Source organism: Hylaeus anthracinus, unplaced genomic scaffold (genome assembly GCF_026225885.1).
Source record: "Hylaeus anthracinus isolate JK02 unplaced genomic scaffold, UHH_iyHylAnth1.0_haploid 12002, whole genome shotgun sequence".
Classification (NCBI taxonomy): domain Eukaryota; kingdom Metazoa; phylum Arthropoda; class Insecta; order Hymenoptera; family Colletidae; genus Hylaeus; species Hylaeus anthracinus.
Genome location: NW_026534349.1, coordinates 3,908,104 through 3,927,018, shown reverse-complemented (window position 1 = coordinate 3,927,018; position 18,915 = coordinate 3,908,104). Strand labels below are relative to the sequence as shown.

At 34.0% G+C, this 18,915-nt stretch overlaps 6 protein-coding genes across 14 annotated transcripts; 1 reads left to right on the top strand and 5 right to left on the bottom strand.

The window, feature by feature from the left end:
* Positions 1-65: 65 nt before the first annotated feature.
* Positions 66-2,580, bottom strand: LOC128891592 (elongator complex protein 3). The gene is made up of 9 exons (XM_054151194.1): positions 2,418-2,580; positions 2,052-2,293; positions 1,760-1,963; positions 1,431-1,684; positions 1,163-1,352; positions 871-1,088; positions 523-783; positions 272-453; positions 66-198 (listed from the first exon to the last, which is right to left on the bottom strand). The coding sequence occupies exons 1-9, from the start codon at positions 2,434-2,436 to the stop codon at positions 113-115; spliced, it is 1,656 nt and encodes a 551-aa protein (XP_054007169.1). The 5' UTR covers positions 2,437-2,580; the 3' UTR covers positions 66-112.
* A 130-nt stretch (positions 2,581-2,710) lies between these two features.
* LOC128891587 (solute carrier family 12 member 8) lies at positions 2,711-6,562 on the bottom strand. 2 transcript variants are annotated; one of them, XM_054151185.1, is made up of 11 exons: positions 6,331-6,559; positions 5,872-6,258; positions 5,624-5,804; positions 5,398-5,543; positions 5,109-5,340; positions 4,813-5,014; positions 4,505-4,739; positions 4,104-4,424; positions 3,873-4,034; positions 3,626-3,804; positions 2,715-3,514 (listed from the first exon to the last, which is right to left on the bottom strand). In XM_054151185.1, the coding sequence occupies exons 2-11, from the start codon at positions 6,064-6,066 to the stop codon at positions 3,355-3,357; spliced, it is 2,013 nt and encodes a 670-aa protein (XP_054007160.1). In that variant the 5' UTR covers positions 6,067-6,258; positions 6,331-6,559; the 3' UTR covers positions 2,715-3,354. The 2 variants fall into 2 exon arrangements, with proteins under 2 accessions (XP_054007159.1, XP_054007160.1); XM_054151184.1 differs by having other exon boundaries at positions 2,711-3,514; positions 3,873-4,424; positions 6,331-6,562.
* A 122-nt stretch (positions 6,563-6,684) lies between these two features.
* On the bottom strand, positions 6,685-8,616 carry LOC128891604 (survival of motor neuron-related-splicing factor 30). Its single transcript, XM_054151222.1, has 5 exons — positions 8,441-8,616; positions 8,095-8,318; positions 7,840-7,989; positions 7,277-7,427; positions 6,685-7,194 (listed from the first exon to the last, which is right to left on the bottom strand). The coding sequence occupies exons 1-5, from the start codon at positions 8,477-8,479 to the stop codon at positions 7,051-7,053; spliced, it is 708 nt and encodes a 235-aa protein (XP_054007197.1). The 5' UTR covers positions 8,480-8,616; the 3' UTR covers positions 6,685-7,050.
* Positions 8,617-8,767: 151 nt separating this feature from the next.
* LOC128891605 (peflin) lies at positions 8,768-11,779 on the top strand. Of its 2 annotated transcripts, none has more exons than XM_054151224.1 (7): positions 8,768-9,074; positions 9,231-9,405; positions 9,507-9,785; positions 9,885-10,545; positions 11,101-11,345; positions 11,416-11,544; positions 11,618-11,779. In XM_054151224.1, the coding sequence occupies exons 1-4, from the start codon at positions 9,063-9,065 to the stop codon at positions 9,974-9,976; spliced, it is 558 nt and encodes a 185-aa protein (XP_054007199.1). In that variant the 5' UTR covers positions 8,768-9,062; the 3' UTR covers positions 9,977-10,545; positions 11,101-11,345; positions 11,416-11,544; positions 11,618-11,779. The 2 variants fall into 2 exon arrangements, with proteins under 2 accessions (XP_054007199.1, XP_054007198.1); XM_054151223.1 differs by having other exon boundaries at positions 9,885-10,749.
* On the bottom strand, positions 11,780-13,817 carry LOC128891597 (tripartite motif-containing protein 42-like). Of its 3 annotated transcripts, none has more exons than XM_054151203.1 (6): positions 13,694-13,817; positions 13,325-13,538; positions 12,955-13,220; positions 12,661-12,884; positions 12,378-12,578; positions 11,780-12,281 (listed from the first exon to the last, which is right to left on the bottom strand). In XM_054151203.1, exons 2-6 carry the CDS (start codon positions 13,513-13,515, stop codon positions 12,033-12,035), a joined length of 1,131 nt encoding a protein of 376 aa, XP_054007178.1. In that variant the 5' UTR covers positions 13,516-13,538; positions 13,694-13,817; the 3' UTR covers positions 11,780-12,032. The 3 variants fall into 3 exon arrangements, with proteins under 3 accessions (XP_054007178.1, XP_054007180.1, XP_054007179.1); XM_054151205.1 differs by having other exon boundaries at positions 12,661-12,863; positions 13,694-13,816; XM_054151204.1 differs by having other exon boundaries at positions 13,325-13,609; positions 13,694-13,790.
* Positions 13,818-14,275: 458 nt separating this feature from the next.
* On the bottom strand, positions 14,276-18,863 carry LOC128891582 (dyslexia-associated protein KIAA0319). 5 transcript variants are annotated; one of them, XM_054151176.1, is made up of 13 exons: positions 18,451-18,863; positions 17,954-18,368; positions 17,605-17,777; positions 17,134-17,511; positions 16,347-17,058; positions 16,109-16,257; positions 15,849-16,039; positions 15,672-15,771; positions 15,287-15,607; positions 15,121-15,222; positions 14,859-15,044; positions 14,687-14,785; positions 14,276-14,563 (listed from the first exon to the last, which is right to left on the bottom strand). In XM_054151176.1, the coding sequence occupies exons 2-13, from the start codon at positions 18,361-18,363 to the stop codon at positions 14,547-14,549; spliced, it is 2,838 nt and encodes a 945-aa protein (XP_054007151.1). In that variant the 5' UTR covers positions 18,364-18,368; positions 18,451-18,863; the 3' UTR covers positions 14,276-14,546. The 5 variants fall into 5 exon arrangements, with proteins under 5 accessions (XP_054007151.1, XP_054007150.1, XP_054007148.1 ...); XM_054151175.1 differs by having other exon boundaries at positions 14,276-14,577; positions 14,636-14,785; positions 18,451-18,861; XM_054151173.1 differs by having other exon boundaries at positions 14,636-14,785; positions 17,954-18,380; positions 18,451-18,860.
* Positions 18,864-18,915: the final 52 nt, after the last annotated feature.

Genomic DNA, 18,915 nt, shown 5'->3' with positions numbered 1-18,915 from the left:
GTATTTTTTAAATATTTCTAGCCGCGAATCACTGGAAAAAGTATAAGAAGAGAATATCAAAAGGAGGAAAAATAATTACATTCATTTTGTATCGTACGTAAATAATCAAAATTTATTTGCAATCTACCAACATTTTAGACATATAAGGGCCGTCGAGTTCGTAACCCATCTTTCTGTAATAGTTTCGTGTTCCGACGCCTGAAGAATAATTATCGTCATAGTACTTGAAAGTATGGAATAATGAAAATAATTATTTCATTTTTATTTGTACCTGATATAACGGAAATTTTATGAGATTGATGCTCCTCCCGCGCTATTCGTTCAGCTTCTTCCATCAGTAACATTCCAAATCCTTGATGCTGAAACTTTGTAGGATCGCGAGCATTTACAGGGACTACACTGCCATATACGTGAAGTTCTCTGACTATCGAACATTTATTTTTAAGTTCTGGCCTACAAAATACAAGTAATTGATAGTCAAATAATTCCGTTTCAAGGACTTTCCAATAATCGACATTTTACCTAAAGGTTTCACTGGAACACTTTCTCAATCTCAGTAAACCAACCAAAATATCCTGAGTAGGATCTTCGTACGACAAAAATGTTTCCCAACCGCCATTCGCGACGTAATCGCGACGTATGAGTTCTACTTCGTAAGGTTGTACTTTATGATGTATTTCTTGAATTCCCACTTCTCGAGTTCTTACATCGCGACAATCAGTCCCCAAATCTTTCATTCTTGCTAATGCTAACTCACGCAAATTTCCGTGTTCTACGCCCGAACTGTATGTTAAGAATTAAGTTTGAAAAACATAGAAATATAAGAAAACATTAATAATATACAAAAGTAAATTGTTTAATTATGATTACCTAACTAAAGGCATAGGTATGTCTCTTTGTACGCGATATACGCGAGTCCAAGGCGGTATGAGAGCCAAAATACGAGCTATAAGATCGATTAAAACGCTTGGTGGATAACTTTTATACCTTCCAGTTTTCCATAATTCGTACAAACCAGTGCCACGTATAACTAATGTCGGATAAATTTTTAAACCGTCTGCTCTGAAAGCAGGATTTTCAAAAAATTCCTGAAAATGCACTAAATTTAAACTGAACAAAATTCTGTAGAAGTGGGAAAATTAATATCAGAAATATAACCCACGATGAATTGATTAACATCTCTTTCGATGTCCACGTTTGGTAAATCCGGCATCATATGTGCAATCACTTTAAAACCAGCATCTTTTGATAACTGAAAACTTTCGCATACCGCACGTACAGTGTGCCCCCTGTTAGTATCTCGTGCTATGTCTTCGTATACGGATTGTACACCAATCTCTAAACGAGTACACCTACATGAAATTTTTTCTCAAAAATTATAATAAAAGAATTAAAATTTATTTTCATAAATAATTCTGTACTACGCATACCCATAACGTAACATGTCGGAAAGATGCTTTTTAAGACAATAATCAGGTCGCGTTTCTATGGTAATTCCAATACATTTAGTTCGACTTCGTTCGGAATATTTTACCGCTTCGTCAACGTTACTGCTAACATGTCCGGACAATGCGTCGTGCAAATTTCGAATGAAAAAATCTCTGTAGTCTTCAGGCAAAGACATAAAAGTACCTCCCATAACGATAAATTCAATTTTATCTACGCTGTGTCCTAATTGTTTTAGCTATAATAACATTCAACATTATTGCGTAATGAAATTTTATTTATGCGGAAATATGTAAGAGGTTCTCAACCTCACCTGTTCGACGCGATGTCTTGTCTGCAAAAATGGATTATATCTTGCACGAATGGCTCTCATAGATGTTGGTTCGTATCCTGTGTACGACTGTGTTGAATACTCAAAATCTGAGTCAGGTCCACCAGGACAATACACGCAAATGTTTCCAGTCATGTTAATATGAGGACATCTGTGTGGCTTGCACATCACAGCCACAACAGCTATCTGTAAAAAAACAACAATATATGTATTGTGCTACAATTCAAAAAGCATACCTGTATATATGTAAATTGTCACACATTAAAATACTAACACCACTAGCAGTCCTAATGGGTTTTGCTTTTAACTTTGGGACTAATATGCTTCTGGCATCAACAGGTACAGCTGCTATAATATCAACTAATCTAGGAGAAGTTTCTAAGCCATACTTAGAAGCGATTCGAGTTTTTAGTTTATTTAAATCTACATCTCTGTTTTCTGTGTGTGCTTTTAATAATTCCTGTATAATCTCTCCAATTGTCATAACCATACGTTCCTCCTTACTCTCCTCGAAATCTAAAAACAAATAAAATATAACCACAAAATGGTAAATCTTTTGAATGTAAATGAAATGTAAAATGAACCTAAATATTCGATAAAAAGTTAAAGTATCATGCATCTTCGTAATAATATTATCTACCTCTTCTCTTTTTAACCATGATGAAATTATTTTCACAAACGGCAATAGTTTTTCAACTCCCAATTTTAAAAGCCTTTTTGTTTCTATGATGAAAAGGAATCAATTTTAGGTTATGCCAAGTGACACATGGACGTTTTTATCCGCAAACTTTTCCTATCCATCTACTGGTAACATAGAGTACTCTTCGGAGTGCTCGTTAGCAAAATAAATTAATAACATTAATGAACACTGGTCCGTAAAGGAAATCAGGAAAGTAAATATATACAAAGTATTGTCTAGCAATCTATATTTATGTATTTTGTTAATATATACTCGTCTTTGCAGTGACGCTTATAAAAATGTTAAATAGCATATAAATATATTATCGCTATGTATTTACAGAGTATTCGTTATAAATAGTATGATATTGTAATGTCAATGTATGCGGCATATCTCTTCTGATATATTTATGTAATATTTACGTTATTACGATTAAATCCTAACTACGCGTTAGTAGGATTATAAAAGAATAAATAATCTCACATTACAAGACACAATTATTAAAATAATTTAGTGAAGATATGGACCCTGCATTTCAAAAATGCGTCTGGCAGTATGTTAACTGCATCAGATACATGTTGCATAAATTGTTAGAAAAAGTTAGTTAGCAGTTCTTTGTCTAATTCAGCCATTTGGTGTACCCATTTTTTAAATAGATTACTAGCGTTTTTAAGGCTACCGTGTTGCACTTTACAAAAAGTTTCTTGTGCCTACGATATGAAATATTTTCAATTAGACTAGTTTTTGTGCGGTTAACAGCGTTAAAAATTGTAACGCTTCTTCTGTTATTTTATTGTATGGTAGAGTATGAAATTAAATATGATTTTCAAACAATTCCTCTTGCTTGATTATTATAGCCATCGTCAAATTTTCCTAATTATGCTGCCATATTTCGCGCTCAGTCAACATTGACATATTGTCCCGTGACTGTAGCTGTTTGATGATATCTTCGCCTGCCAGCAAAATCTTCGTTTTCTTCGTTCAATTGAGCTGAACATGTTTCAACACCTGGATGCGCTGGTGTAACAACAATTTGTTCGTAATCATAAACTTTTCTCCTAGAATTAAAAACAAACGTGTTCATAGTTTCTCAAAATATTCTTGCGATGTATATATCACTTAACCCTATTTCACGAAGAAATGATCGTAATGGCGTTAACGATAATTACCCCATAAGCCTCAATAATGACATCTTCAGCCAGTTAAAGAATTTAAATTCGGATGAAACTCCAGGCTTAACCGCAGGATTAGCATGACCCACGTAACTCCAAACAAGAAAAACGACGACAATATTGGCAATAGCGTAACCCCAGTGAACAAGAAACATAATAAGCAATTTTACGAGGCACTGTAAGATAAACACATGTTACAACTGTATTTGCATAGTTCATATAACGAATTTATGAGGAAACTTACACCTAACAGTGAAAGCCATCTGTTACACAAAGGACTGTACCAATTCCCTAACTTATTGTGGATATGAACTTTCCTTTCCGAAGTTTCCACAACGCTACCATTCTCGTCAACACTTGGCGAAGAATCTATGTAAACATTATTCTCGGAAAGGCTGGGATTTCTCTGCAAATAATTAACAAGTATTTTTTTCATTGTTATACAGTAATCAATTAAATATTTGTATATGCTTACCATAAGATTTTTATGTCTTATCCTTTCAGGAAACAAATTATCTAAATCATTATCCATATCCGTTATCGAATTATTTCTACTCGCACAGCCATAATTACGATCAAACGTTGGGGATTGTGTTCGGAACCTTTGTTCTCGAATTAATTGTATATCGAATGTTTGCGCAAGAGCAAAATACGCGTAGTCCAAGCATGCGTATGTCAAAAGAAAAGGCATCGTAACAATTGGCGCGAGTGTGTTAATCTGACCGGTAATAATGAATGTTAATGTAACAATAGCAACCACTAACATTGCGTATATGGGTACCTTGTTCGGACCTCTCTGAAATAATCGTAAAATTTCAATAACTCAAGATCTCAACTAGTAGATAATTTACTAAAAAATTACGGAAATGAGCTCACCCCTCTTTGTAAACAACTCATTCCCGGTATAACATTTTGACTAGCGATAGACTGAAGAACACGAGGTGTGCCGTACATAGCACCTAAACAACTACTAAATGATGATACGTAAAGACCGGCCAACAGCAATACTGAGATTGCTGATACCTTTGATGCAATCATAAAATTCGTGAGAAGTGTATTGCGAGTACAAGTTGCCGCGAGGAACATTATAAAGCATAGATACAAAAACGTTCTGCAAGTGGATTGAAAATTTCAAATTAATTTTATAGCACATATATTAAAAATAATTTTAAATTGACTCTCACCCAGTTCCTACAGCAGCCAGTGTGCCATTAGGAATATCAGTAGACGGATGCCTTAAATCTCCACTCATATTAATCCCGGCTAGGACACCGGTTACCGTCGGAAAGAATACACCAAAAACTGTAAACCAACTATATCCATCTTGATAGTCGGGAAACGTATTATTCCTTAAATTCCCTGACAACCAACCTTCAAAACCAGCTTCTACGATATTTACAGAATCACGCGTTATAATTTAAAACTATACGTACTCTAAGATAATGGAAATTGTATTATAACCTCTATAATGTTATCTTACCAACGTTCACGTGTGTAAAACTTCCAACCATAAAATCTACCCCAGCAAGAAGTAAAATTAGTAACAAAATAAATTGGAGTTTTATGACCCATTTGACACCAGCAACATTGATAATAGATAACAAGATAACAGCCGCGCATGCAAAACCGCGTTCTGTCCAAGCAGATTCTAACCCTACCAAACCTGCCATAGATTCTCCGAAACCTAGAACATTTAGCGCACAGCCCACCGCCTAAAAGAAAGTTTTAAAGTAATCCATCAGTAAAAATCACAGTAAAAATTATCTTACCTGTCCAAAACAATACAGCAGTCCAATAGATCCACCAGACCTTGACCCTAAGACGTGCGATAATAAAAAATAAACTCCACCGCTTTCTACTCTACATCGTTCGCATATTCCAACAGCAGACAATACTGTTACTAATGCGATAAATACTAAAACAATTATAAAACGTGTACACATTATGATCCTTTTGACCTTAATTATTAATGACACATAACATTATTATTATTACCTGTGGACAAGATTATTAGTATTGCATTAAGAACACCAGCCTGTCCTACTATCCACCCTGATCTTAAAAATACGATAACTCCAAAGATGTTAATAAGACAAGATGTAAATACACCATCCCATGTTCCAAACAGTACAGGTTGGGAGATAAAAAAATTTGATTTCCACCAAGGATCAGAGCTCTAAAAATTGTGCATTTTAACAGAGGACCACAAACATTATTTTAACTCTGGTTAATTGTTTACTTACGTATTCTTGAGCAAACAATTCGTTTGCTCCAGTCTGATACATTTCAGGACCAAGTTCTTCATACTCTCCATTATTTCTGCGTGTTTCATTATTTCTTTGTATTTCTGTATTATGTAAACCATATCTGGACCAATCAATGTCCCTATTACTCGTAGCATCCCCATTTGGTAATTGTTTTCTTTCATTTGACTCCATGCTTTTTGTATATAAATACAATACTTGGTACAATTAATTATTTTTTATTAACAATAATCTCAGTCTTCTTTCTTCAATTCCGACTTTATAAAAGTAGCAAATAACAACTTAACAGACAATGAAAAAAGTTTCTTCTAAATATTTTCATATCTAGATCAATGTTGAAATAACACTTTTAAACAAGTTTTATAGCTGTCAACGCAAATATGATAAAATTAGTGATTTATTTTGCTATAATAATAAGAGAAAAAATATTTGATATACTTAATGTTTGTTGACAATCTTCATTAGAGGTTAGAATACGATTTTTGCACTTAAATGAAGCAATAATTATTGTAGGCCTTCACAGTAATATCGTAATTTAGAAAATCCATTTTTGTTCGATTTATCCACCTCTTAAATCACGTCTATCACTTGAAATATATCACCAACTGGTGACGTCTTGTTCTATAGTAGAACGACCATTTTTTATTTTTTTAACGGTATTAGCTATATACAGGGTGAGCCAGCTAAACTGTTACTGTGAGCGATAATGCCTAAACTATCGTAGATACAAAAAATCTTACAGGAAAATAGAAGTATTTCTTGAGGTTCTTTATTTATTAAATAAAATTTAAATATCTAAACGTTGTTTGGATTTAAAATATACATTTATTCATATCAATTATAGATTATAAACAAATCATATCCACATAAATGTGTTAATCTAGAAACTCATTCATTCGTGACAATCATTCGTTTCAAGAAGGTAGAAAATCCAGATAATTTCGGGATTTATTGAGGTCATTGTTCCTTCATAATGTAATGTCTACGCACAATCCGAAAATACAGCTACACACTCTTAGTCCACGTGCCCAGATGAAACATTCTCACAACGCAAAACATACCTTTTTTCAGTTTTTTAAAAAACTGAATTCGGTGTAATATAACAATAATTGATAGTTCTATCTCACGAAATATTAATTTGTGTATTTACAATAGCATTCATGCTCCCCTCCTCCACTTTTCGCCGTTGCTAAATTTCGTCATTTCTCGACCGCTTACGCCACACGTGCCAATCCCAACGCGACCATTTACATTTTCTGGCGTTGCAAATATACTCTTCTTAATTACACCTTTCTTCGAAGACTACACATACAGAATAAAAAATATAAGATCAATAAACAATTAACATATATCTATAATGTTAAAATTATTCGTCAGTGGATACCTTATTCGTAAATGCTAGCCATTTGTTTTTCTCCATTTCACGTTCCTCTTCGAGTTCTTTAAACCGCTGAAGTTTTCTTTGTTTCTTTTTTTTTAGATATTCTCGCTGTTTATTAGGATCTGAACCTGCTACTGCAGCAGCTTGCATTTTTCTGTAAATTAATGTGTCTATCATTCATAATAGTATCTACTGTGTACACATCTCTTGTAAAATAACATAATGTTGGGAGAACATTACTTTTTTATTAAAAATAAGAAATGTTAGTGATTCTATCCTATTACCTTTTCCTGGGTTGCAATGATGTATGAGAACAGTTCGACATCAAGATACAAATGAACAATAATGGAATTTCAGATCAAGGAGCATAGAACAGTGGAGTGATTGTGGTGGCCAATTGGGAATAAAGGCATAAGGAGAAAAATGAACAATTAGTAATCATTTTCTTTTTTATAAAATTTGCCCTGCAATGTTCCTCAAAATCTGATTGCTCAAAAATTTGCAAAAGACATCAATAATAAACTACTAACAAATAAAGCTAATACATTATTCTACAAACAACTTACTTCGACTTTTGATCTGCCCAATCCGATGCTGGCCTTTTAGCTACTGATTTTAGCTGGCTAAGCATTGTAACATCTGTGTTTTTGTACTCGTTAAAAGTTACATTAACAATACCATCTTCACTAATTGCATCTATGGTTGCCTCGTAATATCTGAAAAAATTAGGTAACTATGACATACATTACTAACCCAGATTCTATAGAATACAGTTGTTTCTTATGAAATAAATTAAAGTATATATAAGTGACAATCCTTACTTGCCATCCTCACTCCAAGGTGCCATACACTGATCACCAACCTTCCATTTATTGGCCAAAACTGCAAGTAAAATAGGATCTTTAGCATCCATGCCATTGGCTTGCCTTTTTTCCTGTTGTTGTGATTTAATTAAATCATGTGTCAGCTCTATTACTTCCTCGAGATCAATTTTCAATTTCAGAAGCTCCTCGTTAGTGGGGTCCGTGGTGAGAGCTGCTTCCACCTAAAACGATAAAACATGAAATTCGTTTACGATTGAAACTTCGTAAACAACGAAGGAAACTCCGAAAATGGACTCGCCATTCCACCATTTGGGTAAGGTTAAGCAAAAAACGATACACTCACCTGCTGGAGCTGCAATTTGTAATTCTGTAAATCGTCCATGATGAGCGTTAAATCAACAGCGAGTTAACAAACGCGAAAATAATGTTTAGTAGCCGTTCTTTTCTTTCCTAACGACTACTGTCAGAAAAGCAAGTAAAAGTGAACACTAGTGAACACCCTCCCCTCCACATACACGACTGATAAGCGTACAACAGTTTGTAAGATGGCGCTTAGGTTTTTAATGAAATGGTTAATTTTTTGACGCTAGATAACGCCACTAGAAACAACAAACATCGAAAACTGTAATTTTTTCTGAGAAAAAAATGCAGAATTGCTTAATTTCACTGCAAATTTAATTAAATAGTATTATCACGAAATTTTTACATTTTTAATTACTTTAAATGCATTCATTTTTTATAATTTTATTTTTATTTATAATTCGAAGAGGAACCGAGTCGACGGAGTCGACCCTGCGTTACCTGCGTAACACAAGCGTATATGTTCAATAGTTCACAATAATTGCGTTGCAGTTGGTTGCAGTCGTATGGCGTTGTTCGTATTGGTTCGTATTGTGTTTGTGACGAAACAAATTGACGGCGCGGTGCAATTAATGCCATTCAACAATTGAAGAAAAGCTTCGATCATGTCATACCCGGTAATTATATTTCTGTGTTTCATATTGAACGTGTACTTACTCGTCACGAATAATTATAATTTACATTTTTCCTTTACAATACAGTCTTAATTAAAATTAAGTCAGTATTTCTGAAACTGTGAGCGACGAATGCACAAAATTGTTTTCTGTCATCAGGCAACAATGTTCGGGGAAGCTGATCCTCAAGCTCAAGTAAATCCAGAAGTGCAACAGTGGTTTGCTGCAGTTGATAGAGATGGTAGTGGAAAAATTAGTGCTACAGAATTAAAAGCTGCATTAGCAAATGGTCAAGGAGGCACATTTTCAGATACTGCTTGCAATTTAATGATCGGTGTGTTATTTATATTGAAAATATGGGTTTCTTATTTTCTACTAAATAATAACTACAATACTTAAGAATATATAATTCTATTTAATGTTGCTTTTTCATAGGCATGTTTGATAAAGAAAAGCGTGGTACAATAGATTTGTTTGAGTTTCAAGCTCTTTATAATTACATTAATGCATGGTTGGGTGTCTTTCGTGGATTTGATCATGATAACTCTGGAAGTATACAAGAAAATGAATTGGGTGCAGCTTTAACACAAATGGGATATAGATTAAACCCAGACTTTATATCATTCCTCATTAAAAAAAGTGATCCTGTAGGTCATTCTTCTATAACTGTTGATCAGTTTATTGTATTATGTGTTCAAATTCAAAGGTTTACAGGTAAGTAGATATACAGGAAAATAATAAACGCCTAAAAATGTACAGAATATGTAAAAATAAAGTGGTGGTACATACAATGTTTTTAATTTCTTGTTACAGATGCCTTTCGAGTACGGGACACAGAACAAGCAGGAAAAATTACTATTGGATTTGAAGATTTTTTGGGTGTTGCACTTAACTGTAGCGTATAATACTTGCTTTTCTGAACTGTTATTGATTTTATTAAATTTAACTTCGCTTGTGTGAGGTCCATTTCTTCAGGATTAAAAATCAACTGCAATTTTAATCCATTTAATAAAAGGCAGTTATCTATTTTTCTGGGAGTAGATATAAATAAGTATAAGCTTCTATTTTTAACAAACATAGTAGTAGCAGAATGGCTATTTTATTTAGGAATTAAATTAAACATTCATTTTAGATGCAGTTTAAATTGCACAAAATTGGAAACGAAAATTTTCTAATTTATTTATTTGTTCAATGTAGATTTATTGTATTTTAAAAATAGAAATTCTTTTAAATCAGTAGTACTCTAATATTATGTAAAGTATTTTAGAAATTTGTTACAGCTTTGTTGTAAAATATTGTAATTTCAATAACAAAAAATATTAACGAAACGAGTACGTTGTTTGTGTAGATGACTATGAACTATACTAATTTAGTATGTAAAAGGTAAATTCAAAATCATCCATATAAAAATCATATAATATTCTGCCAGCGATCGACTCGCCGTCTAGAGACCAATACTCTGAAGCTCAATTGCGTGAGTATGAGAGAGAACATACTAATGTGCGACAAGGATAGATCTACTGTTTTTAGTAATGGTACTTGAAGAGTGTTACGTGGCTTTATATACGTTTAAACAAAAAATGTTTATGTTTTCAAATACAAATAATGAGATATGCAAAAGCTTGAGATAATTCATTACATGAAGAAAGTTTAACTTAGCGAACACCTTATTTAAAAGGTATGAAAAACTGTATTTGAAATATTTTGAAAATTTTGGTTCAAACGTTAAATTTATCAAACACATGTGTACTTTTTAAAATAGGCAGGCATTTGGTTTACATATTTATAGAAGTGTATCAATTATACGACAAAATGAAAACCTAAACTACGAATTTAGAAAATAAATCAATATTTATACTTCATCATTATAATTATGTAAGAAAGTGATTAGAACATCTAGTGAAATACCTCAAATGACAGTGATACGAAATGTTTTCGAAATATACATCACATGACAATTCCTTATTTATATTTTAATATTATGCATGTAATTTATAAATATAGCACAATAACTATTTATTTTGAACAGATGGTTTGCAGAATTGATAAATGATGAAAGAAATGTTTGGAAGTGTGACTTGACATTGTCTCATGCAAGGGAAGCACAAGAGAGAATACAGGAATTCAACAGATTAAAAAGAGCAAGGCATCTACTTGATGCTATTTTCCTCACAAATGAATTAATTTCAGATGGTTCTGATGTGGAAATATTGAGTCTTGCTGGCACAATAATAAAGAGATTGAAAGGGTTAGGAGTGTTTAATACACTAATAGGTATGAAAAGTATTTTAATTCTATATTTATTTTCTTTTGTATCTTTTTTAATAACAAGCAATTTTTCTAGAAAATTCAACCAACCATGTAAAAGTGTCAATGTTAAAACCCTCTCATTCTGGTATATATCACTGTTGTACATTCTGTTCAAGTGGTGGTAAAAAAGAAACTGTTTGTGGTTGTGGGGGGTCTATGCCTGGTAATACATTATTTTTTGAATAATACAAGAAACCTTGTTGTTCTGTATAGCAAACAAAACTATTTATTTACAGGTGGATATCAAGGTTGTGGACATGGTTATATTGGGCATCCAGGTGTTAGTCATTGGTCGTGTTGTGGATCCATTTTGAGACATGGACATTGCTTAGCTCTTCCAAGGCACAAATTCCAACTGTTACTTTGACGCTGTTGGTTTCAAATAAATTTTATTTTTTGCATACAAATGGTGAAATATCATTATACATATATTTTATACAAATATTTGTTTCCAAACCATTAATTAAATAATGGAATAGTTTTCTGTTTTTTACCCCATTTCTTGTATATAACACAGAAATGCTTAAATTGCACCTCAAATGACAGTCTCAATATATTGTGATCTTAGTCTAGCAAATTTTAATTTGTACCATCACATGACAATTCATACTTCTATCTAGCTTGCTTTTTATGCTAACTAGTACCATACTATCAACTATAGTACATTACCATTTGTTTAACATACCGATAATCCCTTGAAATGAAAGTATCTTTCATTTCTTCAAAGGTACCACTCATAAACGATTTTCGGTTGTACTGTGTCAGAAGTAGATTTAAAAGCGTTTTTGCCCTTTGCAATATCGATGTCAAGTACAGAGCAACCCTTTTCCCAGCTCCAGCAGCATTTTCGCTTGCATGACCTCTATGTTGTGTACTCCATATACATTCTTTGCATGTCACCTAAAGAGCCGAAAATTAAAATAGTAATAGGTGAATAGAAAATTTGCCCTACTTTCCACTATTATCTTAATTTTTGAGAAAATTTTTATCGTAAACCTGTCGGCATGCAATGCAATAAAACCGCAATGCGTGTGTAGGATGTTTTTGGCAGAGCGCGGTACGTCGTACTTTGGTAGCTTCCCAAATCGGCCTCATTAAGTGTTTCGATGGTCTCAATTCCATGACGACTTGTTGTTGATGTTCTATTCCACAAGCCGAACAGAAATTACGAAGGCACGTGGAACACTGAACATGTGCCTGAAAAGTAAAAACTTGCGTATTAAATATATTAGGAACTATCGAGTTTAATATTTCGAGTACACAAACTTATAATGCTTACGATAACTTCGTCCGTACAAGTGTCGCAAAGGACTCTATTCGCGAGTTTGCAGCGTATAGCATCCATAACCAAACGATGCTGAAGAGGATAATGTGGGGGTGGAATTGGTGAATTAACATTCGGTAATCGAAAGTCGCACAAGGAACACAATTCGTAGAAATTACTTGTTCGATCTTCCGACAGTACACCGTGTGTTCTAGTACCTTTCATGGAAGTATAAAGAGCTACGTTACGACAAGAGAAATGTATTCATACATACTTCCCTGTTAAAATGTTTAATTTCAGAGTACTTACGTTTACTCATTAATTCTGAAACACACGGTGAACATATAGGATGCAAGCAAGGAAGAAGTCTTGGCTCTTGCATCCTTTTACTACATCTAGGACACTGAAAGTCTATATCTTCACCCGTCTTAGGAGAGAAAAGGATTTCTTCCTGTTCGTATTCGTTGCTTATTCGATCTTTTATATCATAAGACGCTTTCGAGACATGGTACATGGAATTTTCCCCATTTGTATGCCAAGACAATGGCATATTCAATTTTGAATAATCGTCATAACTAAGTAAAAAGAAGAAACGTAATTATAGGACATATCATCATTGAATGAATCAATCCGCTTGTTCGGAACCGCGGATAGATCGGATTGTATTATATATTCTTACCGTTCGCTTTTATCGAAACACGGTAACTCCGTATTAACAACTTTCTGCGTATCTCCAATTTTATTTGTTCGTTTAGGGAATGTACGTTCTTTAATAGGAAATTCGTTGTTCTCGTTTTCGCTATCCATCGAGGTCCTTTCACCGCAACAATTTCTTATAGATTGATATTTGAAGCATTTTACGAAATCCATGAAACACTCTTTAAGTTGTCTCACTGATCAAAAAATTGCAATGATATGAAAGCAGACCGTTTCAAAATTTAACCATGTTAATTAGGTAAATCTTCTACAAAAGTATATTACCAGTTACGAGTAACTTAATATATTAGAAGATAGAAACGAATTAAAATTGGTGTAACAGTGAACTCACCAAGATATAAAGAAATATGTACTCTCTTGTAACATGTAGGGAAAGTCTCGTCGACGAACGTTACGAATACCGTTTGCACTACTTCGCGTTTGCCATAGCGTAATGAGTTAAAAATAACGTTAAAGCGAGCGCATGCGAAGCGAAATAATCGTGACTGTTTTGTACCAAATTCCGAATTGTACTTGTCACATGTTCCATTTTAGATAGCGAAACGGAAAGCAGAAGAACTGAAAATTGGTATAATTAAAAGTATTCATAATTATTACTATTTACTACTGAATGTCGTTTTCGCACGAAGACGAAAAGTTTAGGTACAATTAACTTGAACACAATCTATATGGATAACAAATTTTATTATTTATCCATACACGTGTAAAAATAAGATTGAATATACATATTAAAGAGCAAGTATTACATACAAAGGATATATGGATATAAGGATATAATGATTACTATATATAAATACTAATTCCAGCGCTCTTCAAGGCCGTGACCAAATCAAGTTCGATCATTATGTTATGTTACCGACTGTATTTACAAACAGCAGTGCATCTACATAGGTTAGATAATAAAACCCTCGAATTCGAATACATAATACAGACAAATGATATATTATTCTCGAATAAATTAATTAAAATACAATGAAGTTGAACGTGTGCTCATATCTCTCTCTCTAATCGGTACTTAAGTACTTCTATTTCATTTGAATTCTTTTATACAAGATGGCAATTTCTTCTGTTTGAGGAATCGCGTTGTTCTTGTTAGGTACGTACTTAAAATTACAGCCCTGTAAGTGACTAGTACTTTTATGCTTTGGCCAAACGTTCAAAAATGTGCGTCGCTTAACGAGATCTTATGTTCCATAAATCCCTGAAACGTATGATCTAATTACAACATACTTAATGCACGATCCATTTAGGCGCTAATGGGTTTATCTGTTACCTCATGTCTTCACTCTAGAACCCACTTTAATAAAGCCGTTTCGAGATTTACCGTTTCTTACTTGACCGTTGTTTTTCACCTTGCGATGCTCGAACAGGACATCATCGGAATCTGTATCAGATGCGGATAGCACCATTTTATGCGTTGAAACTGCAAAAACAATTGCATCACTTTTAGTCGTTGAACATAACCTCAAATTAAGGCACAACTAAAAGCACCGTACACGTGCTACTGTCATCTTCTGGTTCCGGTTGCAATAGAGAGTAACGCAGTGGTTTTTTCTTAGTGCGAAGCGAACGTCGTTTTCCTGTACATATTCTTTGGCATAGACAAACGAGACCCCAAATGAGGCCAACCCAGCACACAACCAGGGATAATAATGCTATTATCACATAAAGAATGCTCCAATCTGAAAATAATCGTTCTTTTCTATTCTTCTAATTTCGAGTAAAAGCATACTATTAAAAATACTTATTTCTACGTACCGCAATTGGAATCGCCGTTGCCGAAATATTTCTGTATTAAATTTTGCATCCAAAATGCCTCACACATACATAACCTTGTTTCTTGATCGCATACTCCATGGCCTTTGTGAAAGTAAATTTTAAATAAAAAAACATGCATGCAAATTATACGATAAAGACTACTTACCTGAACAATTATTTTGACACACAGCAGTGTCGATATTCGCCACAGATAATTGAAGAAGCCCAGAGTCTTGTCTGAGTTTTTCTTTAAGCCGTTTAACTACTTCTGGTCCAGGCATAGTCGTTTTACCCCCTTTTTTTTCTACATAGAAAATTAATACTGCTTTGCCCGTGCGTGGTTCTACTTTTAAATTTCGAACAACAATCGACGCTTCGTCGCGCAATAACATTTGTAATTTTACTACTAACGAATTCTTTTGCGATACTGTCAACATGTTCGCTCCGATATTTAATATCAATTCGACCAAATGTAATAATTGTGGATCTATAAAGTAAAACAGACGAGTTCTATTACAGAAGGTTTTCTTTTTTTATTTTAAATTACTCACCAGGCTTCACTATTACGGATACAGTATCTTCACTACTAAGACCTTGATCGTCTGTTACTTTTAACCTAAATAAGTATCTACCTGGAATGATATCTGTCAGCTAAAATCGGAAAAGTTGAAATAGTAATAAGGTACTTGTTACATACTACTAAAATGTTCTGTTTACAAGCTTATTACCATTAAAATCGGTGATTTATCTGTATCCCGAACTATGGTACCTATCACAAGACTAGACGAATCTCTTGTCCATAGCCATTCACTAATTTTTAAGTCGTCGGTTGATTGAGATCCATTAATAATCAGTACACTGACAGGCGCTATCACGACTTGATCACCTCCTGCGTTTGCTTTAGGTGGAGCATTTTTATCTATAAAATAAAATTAATTGTATTACCTTTGAACGATTATTATCATGTTAACAAATGCACTATACATACTTTGTGTAACTTTTACTTTAACAGTATCGGAATCTTTATTCCCATTGCCATCGATCACTGTCAGCTTGAATTCATAGTCACCCTTTGTTAATTTTGTAACATTAGTAATCGATTCATTGACCGCAGAGAATTCGGCACTGCTGGGTCCGCTGTTAAAAGTTTCTTATTTTATTTATTATTACGGGACAAACATTAATCGTCAAGGGATTAAATTTATAATATTTAAATCTAAACGAACCTGACTTGTTTCCAATGGAAATATACGATCTTAATATCATCTTTACTTTTGCGACCATCGAGTATAGTTCTTGTTTCTGGTAGCGCTATGGTTATATCTTCACCTGCATCGGCTGTTGGAGGTTTATTCGTTGGTGGTTTTACGAAGACATGAACTTCAGCTGTAGACGACTGCTCGGAATCATCCGTTACTTTTAAGACAAATGTATACATTCCCTCCTCTAAATTAGACAGTTGTAAATACGGCGTTCTTGTGTTTTGCATATCCACAGCTTTGTTTTGATCAGAGGGACTTTTTGTCCATTCCCAACTTGCTATTCCATGATCGTCAGTGCTCAAATTACCATTCAGTGTTAACGTATTCTGAGGTAAATATATAATAATATCTTGGCCCGCGTTTGCGTTTGGAGGATAATCGGTTACTTTCAAAACCGTTATATTTGCACTTGTCGAATTTGTGATGTGATCTGAATCTTCAATGGTCAACTTAAAAGTATAATTGCCAGGAATAAGATTGTCTAATTGTAATGTGGGTGTATCGACTAGATTAGGTTGATATCCAATGGGTCCTTGTTGCAATTCCCAGTGATAAGAAATGACTCGATCATCATCTTTACTAGATGAACCATCTAACACAGCTCCTGTGTTTGGTAGTTTCACGACTTGCGAGGCAGGGGAAATTACAGCAATTGGTGCTTGATTTATTCTCTTTGCTACAAGTAGTATTCGTTAATCGTCGGATCATTGCAAGCAAAATAAATAACTCTAAATATGAACGTGAAACTTACGTGGCAAAACGCTGACATTTGCATATGCTTCGCCATAAGCATTCGGACTATTCACAGTTACTTTAAACGTATATAAACCTTCAGAAAGGTTACTTAATTTAACGGTCATACGATTCTGATCGGTCATTATTCCGGTGTGACTTTCCGGTTGACTTAGAAGACTCCAAGCATAATTGTAATGTTCATTTTCTTGCTCTGCAGGTACAGTATAGGCTGACAATGTTACTTCATTCTCTGGTAAGCGTACTTCCTTTGAGACAGCGGAAACTAACAGCCGTTTCATAGGTGGTTTTATCGACGTACTGGAATCTTTCAAAATCTGTACTCTCACTTGCGGCGTTACGCCAAGTTCTATGTCTTCCACCGAAGTACAAATTCCTATTATAACGAATATAAATAAAAAAATGAAAGTTCAACAACCAGAATAAGACGAAATACAAACTAATTTTTCAGTAATAATACCAAACATACCGCCGATATTCCGTTTAAATCCAACAGAGCATTGACAAATTCCAACATCGGATTTGTCTTGATTTTTAACGCATATTTCATTTTCTAGACAATTTGTGTGGGTGATACAGCTCAACCCATTTGTACCACCAAAAAGAATATCATCTCTTTCTTTAGCATCCATAAGCAATGTACTGAAAACACCAATTTCATAAGATGACAATAAATATAATAAGAAACAAATAAGAACAATCTACTCTGGTGACACAAATGGTATGTTCTATTCGACCTTGTAATCTATAATCAAGACCATTTGTTTTACCACAATACATAATTCTGCAAAATAATTTTAAACTACTCTAAATTTTACCCAGTATCATCGTTTATTTGAGCTAGCAACTCATTCCACACCTCATAGTCTTCTACAGGTTTAACTAAAACCATGCTTGGTGGACTTTCATTTGCTAAATCTGCTCTGTACAAAGGTAGGCATTTTTTGGAGTTCTCACATTGTACATGATAACAAGTACCATTATGCATAAGCGCCACATTGCACACAGAATTAGTACAGCACGCGGCAACACAATGTTGCATGCTTTTTACACGAGGTTGACTAGCGTATACCCCACTAGAAAGATTTCCACGAGGTGTATAACTTGTAAAAACTCTGGGGTACAACTCGGGACAAAGCATTTGCCATTTTGTGTCCCAGTCCGAGTAATCGCCGACGCAATTTCCAAAGAACAATAAATATAATCCCAGGTAAAAGATTTCAAACATCTTCTCTGAAAAATAGTCTGAATGTCAAAAGCAATTTTTAATGATAGAATTACACACTTTAGTATTTATTTCGTAGAGAATTCCTACCTTATTATACGCACACTCCGAGGTAAATAAGAAACCGTCAAGATTATCGCAGCGAATATTTCAGGTTATTTTACGAACCATCTGTGACCTTATGGATTGTTTCGCTATCAAACGTCAACCGCAAACTGTTGGAAGATCGTCTCGCTGGTATTAACTTTAAGTGGTGTGCAGACATACACGGCACGGGCTTATCATATATTAACAGCATGTTATTATCAACGCGAATAAGCTAATCAACTATAGGGGTAATTATCATATTTCCTGTTAGACCGGAATAATGAAAGGACGACTAAAGAACGATAAAGTATCGAGCGTTAATGGTACAATGTCTTGATACAATTTATATTGCCGTTAATTGATTTCAAAGCAATCGGCAAACTCACAGAAACAAATTGTTCGTCGGAGAACGTCATAAACTGCTATCGTTTGACAACTAGCACGCCTGTATCACCTGTGCTCTGTGGT

Bases quoted from the DNA above. Each gene is read 5' to 3' on its own strand.
- LOC128891605 (XM_054151224.1), top strand. The intron at 9,406-9,506 runs GTGTGTTATTTA...GCTTTTTCATAG, and splicing joins TGCTTGCAATTTAATGATCG to GCATGTTTGATAAAGAAAAG. The intron at 9,786-9,884 runs GTAAGTAGATAT...TTCTTGTTACAG, and splicing joins TCAAATTCAAAGGTTTACAG to ATGCCTTTCGAGTACGGGAC.
- LOC128891587 (XM_054151184.1), bottom strand. From the start codon at position 6,066: ATGGAGTCAAATGAAAGAAAACAATTACCAAATGGGGATGCTACGAGT. The intron at 3,805-3,872 runs GTAAGTTTCCTC...TTTATCTTACAG, and splicing joins GATGGCTTTCACTGTTAGGT to TGCCTCGTAAAATTGCTTAT. The intron at 3,515-3,625 runs GTAATTATCGTT...TTTTAATTCTAG, and splicing joins TCATTATTGAGGCTTATGGG to GAGAAAAGTTTATGATTACG.
- LOC128891597 (XM_054151203.1), bottom strand. From the start codon at position 13,515: ATGGATTTCGTAAAATGCTTCAAATATCAATCTATAAGAAATTGTTGC. The intron at 12,579-12,660 runs GTAAGCATTATA...TTTACTTTTCAG, and splicing joins CTTGTACGGACGAAGTTATC to GCACATGTTCAGTGTTCCAC. The intron at 12,282-12,377 runs GTTTACGATAAA...TCGGCTCTTTAG, and splicing joins ATTGCATTGCATGCCGACAG to GTGACATGCAAAGAATGTAT.
- LOC128891582 (XM_054151175.1), bottom strand. From the start codon at position 18,363: ATGTTTGAAATCTTTTACCTGGGATTATATTTATTGTTCTTTGGAAAT. The intron at 17,059-17,133 runs GTAAGTTTCACG...TACTACTTGTAG, and splicing joins AAATGTCAGCGTTTTGCCAC to CAAAGAGAATAAATCAAGCA. The intron at 15,772-15,848 runs GTAATAAGCTTG...TTCCGATTTTAG, and splicing joins ATAAATCACCGATTTTAATG to CTGACAGATATCATTCCAGG.
- LOC128891604 (XM_054151222.1), bottom strand. From the start codon at position 8,479: ATGGACGATTTACAGAATTACAAATTGCAGCTCCAGCAG. The intron at 7,428-7,839 runs GTAAGTTGTTTG...ATTAATTTACAG, and splicing joins TGGGCAGATCAAAAGTCGAA to AAAAATGCAAGCTGCTGCAG. The intron at 7,195-7,276 runs GTATCCACTGAC...CTGTATGTGTAG, and splicing joins GGCTAGCATTTACGAATAAG to TCTTCGAAGAAAGGTGTAAT.
- LOC128891592 (XM_054151194.1), bottom strand. The intron at 784-870 runs GTAATCATAATT...CTTAACATACAG, and splicing joins ATACCTATGCCTTTAGTTAG to TTCGGGCGTAGAACACGGAA. The intron at 199-271 runs GTACAAATAAAA...ATTATTCTTCAG, and splicing joins TAAAATTTCCGTTATATCAG to GCGTCGGAACACGAAACTAT.